The following is a 10,395-nucleotide window of genomic DNA, read 5'->3' on the forward strand; positions in this document are numbered from 1 at the left end:
CAGGACCGCACGTGAGGTTCTGTAGCGCAAGGACGCAAACGAACAAGGTTGACGACAGAATTTTTTGGTGGCACGTGGTGAGGTTTAGTTGGCTGGGGAAAGAATTGAAGGCTGCTGGTCGATTGAAAGAAAAGTGTGGAATCAAAACATGAGAGCACTGCAGGAGATTAAAAATAAAGCAAAGCAGATGCAAGGGCCTGAAAGCAGCAGGAGAGGCGGCCATTCTCGAGGAGGAGCGGACCCAGTTTGGCCATGTCACTCCCAGCTAGAGTCCCTTTGCTGGTTTTTCATTGTCTCAGGGACGATGTCACTTTCTTAATGTGACAACTGCTACTTCCATTCACATCTCCAGCCTTTTTTGCAACACACACACACACGTGTGTGTTTGTGTACACTTGTCCCTTCCCCCACCCGAAACATCCTGAAAAACACCCTCACATGCTCAGCTCGGGCACTTGATCTTGGATGACTTCTGCGAGTCCCAGGCAGACTCATGGCTGTTCCCTTAACTTCCACAGCATTTCTAGTATAGAAAAGCCTTTCTCCTTCTTAATTGTAGGTTAAAATGTGAAATTTAGTGGTTTCGTAGTCAAAGGGTATGTGGTTTTCTTTAGTGTGTTTTGGAGGTGACAAGATTTTTACCCCCTACCCCTAGCTGTACAATGGAAAACATCCCTTAACTCCAAGGGACATTTCCACAGAGGCTGACTCATTTTCAGGCAGGGTTCCCATCTAGAGATTGTCCCGAAGGTTTGCACAGCAGGGCGGGGGGAGGAGAGACAGGCCCGATCGGGCCCAGGCAACGTCAGGGCTGAGCTGAGCTGAGCAGCAAGCATGGGGGCGGCAGGAAGAGGCAGAGGGCGGGCAGGCTTCACCCCAAGAACCCTGAGGGTGGAAACCAAGGAGCTAGAATCCCTGAAACAAGTGAAACTCAACATCCGGGCCAGGCGAGATTGTATCCCATATGCCTAACGCAGGGAGCAACCGGGACACAGAGACAGAAGGTCAAGGCAACCCAGGCAAGTGCCTAAGACTCGGTTTTATTAAAGGAGATAGGTGCCGCCGGGCCTATCTACTTGAAGCCTCTACCCTACATGCACTAAACCAAAGCAGAAAAGAGGGCTTCCTGCCTCTCCCCTCGTGGAGGGTGGGATGGGGGACACATCACCACCTTTTACATCTTCCAGGTAAGAACCACATGAGTCGGTTTCTGCCTTGAGATGTCAACAAAGCGCTGACAGGTGATTCAGGTGAGACGGGATTCTCGTTAAGTTTCGCCAGGACTGTTCCACTCCATGAACATAGTCGCCTCCCAATAACAGGGCTAAGACAGAAGCGAGGAAACTTCTGTGGCAGAAGAATTCACGTAGGGAACCAAAGATCTCCTTCAAAAACATGGTGATGTTAAGAATTTAGTGTTCATCTTTTAATTGATGACAATGAAGTTGTTCTTGTGTATTTAAAAGCCCTTGTAGTGACAAAAATGTTACTAAAAATGAAGAGGAAGTTCTGTAATGATAAAGGAACACTCCATCTGGAAGATACAGCACCTCAAAATACATGAAGCAAAAACAGGCAATTTTGAAGGGAGGAGCAGATAACTCAACAATAAAAGCTGGATATATAAAAACCATGTTTCAGTAATAAGTAAGAAACCTAGACCGAAGACCCACAGGACAACAGAACACTTGAGCAACACTCTAAACCAGTAGATCTTATAGACACGCACTTGACACAGGAATGTTTGCATTGTGATTAATAAATTGGCATCCTGGCCTGGAAAGGTCAGTCTCCAGAACTTCAGCTAATTGTTATTAGCATTCCTGGCCCCAAAAGACTCAGACACCTTCAGGGCACTAACAAAATGTGCTCCTTCCCCGGCTCTGCTGGGCTTACCTGGTGCGGCCTCCGGGCAATCAGCCAATGGCCCTCTCTGGCGATGCTGTTCCAAGACAGGGTGGCCGTGGGGGTGCGAGGGAGGGTGGTTGGGGACCATCCTCAGGAATCACAAAGCTTTCTCCCCTGCACCCTTCTTTTTGCACGGCGTTTCTGGAGTCTCTCCATTTCTCACCTTGCTCATTGGAGCTCTTTCTGGTACCTCTGCTCCCACCTTCCATCCTACCTCCCGTTCCCCCTGCTTTGACTTTTTCAATGGTTCCCAAGTGTTCTCACATTCAAGGTCAAACCACTACACCTGATTGAGGTAACAGTTTCACTGAATCTGCAACTACTTCGCCCCTGGCTCTTCTCCATCCAGTATTGCTCAGTTGGTGGTGTCATTGATATACTGGGTGGGACAGTTCATTGTGCAAGACTATCCCGTGCATTTCAATAGGTCTAGCATTCCTGTCTCCTGCCCACTGAATGCTTAAAGTACCCCACCTTTAAAGATTGTGACAAATCATGCCCCTAGATATTTCCAAACACCCCCTGCTGTCCCTTTTTAGCGGGGTGGTTGCTACTGGCCCCTTACACCTCAGCTCAAGTAGGGGCTAAACCATATACAAATGCCATTTTCATAGCTCAAGAACATCGTGCATTGGCTATTTCATATGTTTCAACTGAACAATTTCTTTTTGGAAGCCCTCGGGACTAATGGCCTACAGCACCTGTGACTTTCTTTATTCAAGTGCTAATCACCGAATGTCAACATAGCTGGCTTAGTTGTCATCCCCTCCCTCTAACCGAACTTCTCAGCCCTAATTACCTGGGAGCAAAGATCGAGTTCTCACTTTACCTCTTGGTATCTCAAGCTTCCTTTGGCTCAGTGCCTGGCACATAATAAGCCCTCACGCTATTAATCAGGCAGGATATTGAGCATACTTTCCCTGGTGATTCAGCGGTGTCATTCCTGGGCACGGAGATGTCTAGATGTCTTCAGAGCTTACTGAGCCACTTACAGCTTCTGTCTCTACACTAAATGACACACCACCGCCCTGCAGAATGGATTTGCATGTCTGGGTTTGGCATCATCTCATCAGTGTCCCTCCCTCCAGTGATCTTTCCAGTGGCCTTTGGAATCTGGGGAAGATTGTCCCGACTGCAATTCGGAGGTGAGGCGCGAGCCACGGTGACTACACTGGTTCAGGGGCCTTTTGCCTTATGCTGGGCTCTTGCTCCGTTTCTGGCTTCAGACACATCTGAAGTCTCTCCTCTGGTTAGTGGAGCTCTATCAGGTTCTAAGAACCTTTTGCATGGTCATGTTCTTTTTGGAAACAGCTGAAAGATGACTCAGCAAGACTTTTGAAGTAGAGGGATGTTCCTGTGCTGAGATGCCGCTTCTAGGTCCCTGGCTCGTGACAAAATGATGGACTAAGGTTTCTCAAGGTATTTTCAAAATAGCTGTTCTGTCTCTGTGGTCACAAAGCATAGGGGTGCATTTTTATTTTATTTTATTTTATTTTTTTATTTTATTTTATTTTATTTCAGAATCCTGTCCTGTTTAATGATCCAAACAAAGAAAGGGGCAAACATCTAGGAATGATATAACACTCTTACAACCTTCTGAAATATCCATGTATTCCAAGACCTTCAATAATGGGCTTTGATCATGCAGGCACATGGGTACAACTTTTTATTTTTAAAAAATTTCATATTAATAAACACCAAGCTATGAATCTCAGCTATAGGGCCTTTCTAATTTCTGATTTGGATGACTTTGAATCCCGCTCCAAAACACCCACTTTCCATTATGATTCATAGAGATGAAGTTCTAGAGCAGGAGGCTGAGTGGAGGGAACACCCAGGCAGAAGTAATTGGGAAATACAACTTCAGAAAACGCTTACATCTCCTACTATACCTTTAAATTTTTTTGTATATCTTAAACACTATACAACTCAATCGACAAACAATTTTTGGTTCTTTCACTTATTTTTAATATTTATTCTCATCGTTTTCCTCTTTTACAGGTATTACAACAATTTAGGAAACAAAACTATAAACAGAAGACTGTTAAATAACTTTAAAAAGAGCTGCTACTTGCAAAAGAAATTCATATAATCTTAGTCCTCCAAGCATAATGTTATACCTCGTACTAAACTAAAAAGTTTATGGGAAATTATTATTAAATAGCAAAACATACACACAAAAGCCCATATATATAAATAACTTAACATAAAATAGTTTGACTCTAATGCAGCATTTAACGAAGCCAAGTGTGATGCAATATGTATCAACTTCATTAACTGGACAAGTCCAATGACACAAATCAGAGAAGGGCTGAGCCCTCACCGACGTGCGAGTGGCCGTGTCCAATTTCACTCCAGAGATCACCAGCTTTCACATCCTCCGGACTCTTTGGCTGTAACGGGAAAGAAAAGAAACACATAAGCAAAGGCAGGGGGCAGGCGTCCGTGCCTGACAGTCGCCCCCAATCCCCAATCCCGGCTCAGGGTGCCAAGCAGCTCCGAGTCCAGGTGAGAGCCTCGAGGCTCAGAGCGGACGGGCCCTGCCCGTCACAGCTCGGTGAGCTAATGACAGAAGCAAGATGTGAACGCTTATATTATGTCTTCAGATTCCGAGTCTGTGGCTCCCTGACGTTAGGTGACTTCTGTCCGTTAATAAAATGTGATTCTCTATTATCATCAGTGTAAATCAGAACCAGTGTTCTCTTTTTCACTGCTTATATTTCAGTGTTTAACAAACAAATGCCATGGACTCTACAAATGATACAAAGAGGAGACGTGTTTGCTACAAGAATCAAACAGCTTGTGACAATCAAATGCATAGAGGAATCTAAGACGTCATGTGAAAAATCACTACATTTAAAAAAAAAACAAGTGATTGATAAGTGGAAAAAGTGAATTTTTGTTTTGATGGTCCAACTCAAATTTCCCTTTTAAAAATTCCACAGTGTGCCCTGCCGGGCGTGGCTCAAAGGTTGAGCGCCGACCTAGGATCCAGGCGATCGGGGTTCGATTCCCGGTCAGGGCACATGCCCGGGTTGCGGGCTCGATCAATGACTTTCTCATCATTGATGTTTCTGTCTTTCTCTCTCCCTCTCCTTTTCTTTCTCTGAAATCAATAAAGATATATTTAAAAAAAAAAATTTCCACAGTGCTTAGGCTAAAAAATCCCAGCGAGACTAGGACCCACGGCTCTGCACGCTGCTCTTGGCCCAGACGTTTGGAGAGGGGCTGAGGGACTGCGGGTGCTTCCTACCTGAGGACGTGCACAGCATGCTTCACCCACTTCTTCTTCGGATCTGCACACACAGCGAACCCCTTCTTTGTGTGGAAGCTGAAAAATCAGAACATTTGATTTGTCTTTAAAGAGCTTCTAAATGGCTTTTTCACCAAACGTGCAATGGGAATTTCATATTCCAATTGATTTCTCTACACACTAAGCATTTTATTTACATCAGAAGTGAAACAAAATACACACACAAAAAAATCCCAATAAAGCTTGATGCAAAAAATGAAAGGGATACTCCCTGACTTTCTCTGCAATTTAACAAATGGTTGTGCAATGGCAGCAAATAAAGTCTCAGAATTTATATATATGATCAATAACTTATATTATTCCAAAGTATGATATCCTATAGAAATCAAGAATATTGTACTTGACAGTGCAAGTACTCTGAGCTTTTACTCACAGCCTCAACCATTTTCTGGTAGAAGAGGCTCATTTTAAAGTCTACGTTTTCCATATTTTCTGGAGATAGCACTTTAGTAGCCTATAAGTTTATCTTGATTTTGCCCCTTACTATGTTTCTTCAAAAAAAAACCTTTTGCCTTAGTCGAGTCCTATTTAAAGTAAACTCTGAGTCAAGTCTCCTTTCGTCCCCATAGAAGACTTGACTTGGCATGGAGAACACGCAATGCGCTGTACAGATGATGTATCGTCAAACTGCACACATGAGACCTATTGATAATTTTATTAACCAATGCCACCCCAATCGACTTAATAAAATTAAATATCTATATAGAAAAGCGAGCTTTGAAATAGATGCAGTACTAAAACAAAGCTATTTTTGCCACATTTGTTGTTTCTGAATGAAACTCAAAAAAGGCAAAAATGTTTATACCTGAAATTCCCATGTACTCTGATACAATTGAGTTAAAATCAACTCTTAACTTACATGACGGCATTGATGTCACAAGCTTCATTGGCCAGCTGCTGTATGAAGCCCTTGAGAAATTTGCTCGGAATGACCTGTTCTGTATACCGAAGGCAGCAGTCGAAGGTGCTTGCTGCTAAAAAGAAACGGAAGGTATTGAGTCCATAAGGATGCCTGTGAGAGGTATTATGAAACTACTTGTATTGTGAAAAACCTAGAATCTGATTTATGTGGTAAGTAAACTCTTTAGAGGAAGAGTTCTAGTGTCTTTGAGACCCAATTTCACATAGTTTTCAGTTCTCTTAAAAAAATAGTTTGTGTGATGGGAAATGTTGGTTCAATAATATAGTTTAGAAGCATAGTTTATGACTTCTCATAAAAGCAATATCTTTAGTAAGATGCACACACTGACTCTTATTTCAATCCACTATAATTACTCAAAAATAGGAGTAACTCCCACTTGAAGAAACTCTTATCGATAACCTCCCAAATTCAGAAAATGAATAAATTGGTAGATTTTCACCTACTACCTGGCTGCTGGATATTGAGAGGAAAGAAAAGACAAGACTTTACAAAGGTAAGTGTGGTTCATAAAAGTTGATTTTATATGAACTCTAACTAAAGCATCTTGAAGTTATAACAGCTAATGGAAATGTTTTCATTTTGTTCATAGAAGTTCAACATGTGCATTTTTAGGAATGCACCTGTTGCTAAAAGTGATGCTCTCTTATAACTATAAAGCAATACTTGGACACTCCTCCAAGTTGAATTACAACCTGTAGTTAGGTAAGGGATAAACGTTATGACAAAGTTGGAAGCGATGTCCCAGAGACCTCTCAAGGATGAAGTCAGTTACCATAATCCACCCCTAAAAAATGAGTTTTGAACTTCGCTGAAACTATTTAGTTGAGAGATGAGTAAGCTGGGGAAGTGAAAGTGTTCCTTACATTTCAGGATGACTTCATTCACTGGTACTGTTACCCAATTTACATCAGTCACTCCCAGAAATAGCCCTTTGGCAGCTTTCTGGAGCTCAGGGGTCTCTGTGAGCCCACCCACCCCGGATCTGCTGGGGCTGAGAGCAGAGAGGAAAGTCTGGTCAGCAGCAGGAACCTTTCCCTCCTTCATTCACTGACGAGCTGACAACTCCCATGACACCCTTTTGAAAACTCGCTAGCAGGCGTCTATGCTGTGGGGACCCCAAAGGAGCCCAAGGCTTAGAGGAAAGTGAAAATAGTTCTCCCTCCCGGGTGAGCAGAAGAATGACACTTACCTTCCGACCTGCTGCTGAGGTGGAGCAGCAGCACTGGCATCAAAGCAGCCAGGAGCCAGATCTTGCCACTGCCCATCATTTTCAGCTCAGAGACGAGATGCGCGCGGTGCTGGGTACCCGGGGCCTGGGAGCGCTGTAAGTTCTGGCAGCAACCTGGGCCTTAGATGGCACTACTTATAGCCATTACTTGGGAATGTACACAAAAGGCGTGTTCTCCCACGGGGTTTTCCCCATCGATGGACCTGCCCCGTCTTGTCGTCACAGAAAAAATCTGCAGGGAAAACTTCCTGCCTTTCTGTTTTTGGGAAGATATGAAGGTCAGGGTTGGGGAGGGGGGGGAAAGGGGAAATCCTTTTACATCCTTTGAAGATTCCCATCCAGCTATAACTTAATTTCTTGTCTCTGAAAAGAGAGGGCAAGGGTTAACAATAATGCAAAGGTCAGCCCCACACAGGAACATTCCAGAACTCATTGTTATATTCTATTTGCTTTCCAAAGCCAATCAGAGAGGGGGAGGATGGGGTAGGATTCCAGGCATACCTTTTACAACTGCATAGCTGGTGCCCAGCTATCACCAAAGACCTTGAATTTCTAGGCTACCTTTCAGAGCAGGTAATATAGCAGTGCAGTAGTAGAATCCCCGAGTTTTGTGGGAAATGCCAGCCCTTAAGTAAGACTCAAGCTTCAGCTTCATCTTGATTTTGTGACAACTCTTCTCAGAATCTGCTCTATTTACATGACTCTAATCAATACTGCAGCCCAGAAAGTAATCCCCACCTGCCCTAAACGCTTCAAGCTAATGTAGTTATATAATTCCATCCAACATTCAGTAAGCTTGAAAAAGAAGAAAAATGAAGAGCATCCGCAATAGTTAAGCAACAAAGCGAATGTCAAATAATAGTGATGACAATAATGTAATGCGCACTCCTAACCTTTGGTGGTGTACTGAGTACTCAGCACTCTCCACCAGGGAGAATATCACTGAATGCTGGGGGGTGGGTTTGCCGGGCAGGTGAATGGTAAAGAAACAACACAAGGGAGTTTGGGGGCGGTGATAGAATTATTTTATATCTTATTATGGGCATAGTTATACATTATCTACACAAGTATTAAAATTCATAAAGCTCTACATTTTTAAAAAAAGGGAATTGTATTAGACGGTTATTTTAAAAACAAAAGCATTGAAATCATTTTTTAAAAACTGTCCACTAAACACTAATGGATTGAAAAAGATATATCATAAACAATAAACAAAAGATAACTAGAGTTGCTGTGCCTATAGCTAAAAAACAACAACACACACATAAAAACCAAGAGATTTTAAAAACACAAATCTTACTAGAAACAAAGAGGAAGTTTCAAAATGATGGAAGATCAATCCATCCAGAAGATATAAAAATTTTGACCAAATATACATCAGCAACAGCACCTCAAAATACATGAAGCAAAAACTGGCAAAATTAAAGGGAGGGATAGACAATTCAACAACAAAAGTTGGATCCATCAATACCATATTTTCAATAATAATTAGAAAATCTAGACAGAAGATCCACAGGACAACAAAATACTTGCACAACACTCTACACCAAGCAGACCTAACAGACATCTATGGAACACTTCGCCCAGCAGCAATGGAATAGGCATTCTTTTCAAGTACGTATGGAACCTCTTCCTAGCACACATCATATGCTAGGACATAGACCAAGTCTTAATAAATTTTAAAGGATGGAAATCATACGAAATATATTTCAAACCACAATGGAATTAAATTAGAATTCACTAACAGAAGGAAATTTTGGAAAGTCACAAATATGTGGATATTAAACAATACATCTCTAAGCAACCAATGTGTCAAAGAAGAAATCAATAAAGAAAGGAGAAAATATGTTGAGAGGAATGAAAATGAAAATACAACATACCGAAACTTATGTGATTCAGTGAAAGCACTGCTCAGAGGGAAACTTATAGCAGGGACAAAGGAAATAGCAAAGCAACAAGGGAAATCAGTGGAACCAAACGCTGATTCTTGGGAAAGATCAACAAAATTAACAAACTTTAATGGGCTAACCAAGAAAATAAAGGAGGGCAGGGGAGGAAAATGGAGAGGCGACAAATTGCTAAACTCAGGAATGAAAAAGGAGACATCTTCACCAACTTAAAGACACAAAAAGGACTAGAAGAGACTCCTACAAACAGCTGTGTGCCAATAAATTAGATCGTATAGGTGAACGGAACAAGTTATGAGAAAGACACAAATTACTGAGACCGACTCAAGTAGATGTGAAATGTTTGAATAGCTCCATAATAAGTAAAGATATCGAATTGGTAACTAAAAATATTTCTACAAAGAAAAGCTCAGACTCAGATGATTTCACTGGTCAATTCTACCAAACATTCAAAAAAATTAAAAACAATTTTTCACCAACTTTTCCAAAACATAGAAGAGGAGGGAACAATTTCTAACTCACTCTATGAGGATGGTATTGAGCTGATATCAAAATAAGGAAAAGACGTCACAAGGAATATACAGGCCAATAATATCTCTTATGAATGTAGATAAAAAGTCCTCAACAAGATACTAGTAAACTGTGTCCAGTAAATATATAAAGGGTCATGCACCATAACTAGTGGGATTTATCCTAGGATATGTGAGACACTCGATACTAACGGAATAAACAAGAACCGTATGAAAAATATTTGATAAAAATCCAAGTAGGAGTTGACTCATCAAACTAGGAATACTAAAAAACTTCCTCAACCTGATAAAGATCATCTATGAAAATCCAACAGGTAATACCATACTTAATGTTGGGAGACTGAATCTTTCCCCCTGAGATCGAGACCAAGAAAGGGGTGCCTGTTCTCACCACTTCAACACTGTGCTGGAGGTTCTAGACACAATAATTAGGCAAAAAGAGGGGAAGGCACCCAGAACCACAAAGGAAGTAGTAACTGTCTTAATTTGCAGATGAAATAATCTTGTATATAGAAAACCCTAAAGAATCTACTAAAAAACAATTGGAAGTAATAAGTTCAACAAAGTTACAAGATTCAAGACCAATA

The 10,395-nt window shown here is 41.7% G+C and overlaps 1 protein-coding gene across 2 annotated transcripts; it reads right to left on the reverse strand.

The window, feature by feature from the left end:
* Window positions 1-4,279: 4,279 nt before the first annotated feature.
* CCL20 (C-C motif chemokine ligand 20) lies at window positions 4,280-7,411 on the reverse strand. Of its 2 annotated transcripts, none has more exons than XM_087819364.1 (4): window positions 7,333-7,411; window positions 6,081-6,192; window positions 5,162-5,239; window positions 4,280-4,301 (listed from the first exon to the last, which is right to left on the reverse strand). In XM_087819364.1, exons 1-4 carry the CDS (start codon window positions 7,409-7,411, stop codon window positions 4,280-4,282), a joined length of 291 nt encoding a protein of 96 aa, XP_087675490.1. The 2 variants fall into 2 exon arrangements, with proteins under 2 accessions (XP_087675490.1, XP_016053206.1); XM_016197720.2 differs by having other exon boundaries at window positions 6,081-6,195.
* Window positions 7,412-10,395: the final 2,984 nt, after the last annotated feature.

The sequence above is a fragment of the Miniopterus natalensis genome, chromosome 8 (genome assembly GCF_054644295.1).
Source record: "Miniopterus natalensis isolate mMinNat1 chromosome 8, mMinNat1.hap1, whole genome shotgun sequence".
NCBI classification, from domain to species: domain Eukaryota; kingdom Metazoa; phylum Chordata; class Mammalia; order Chiroptera; family Miniopteridae; genus Miniopterus; species Miniopterus natalensis.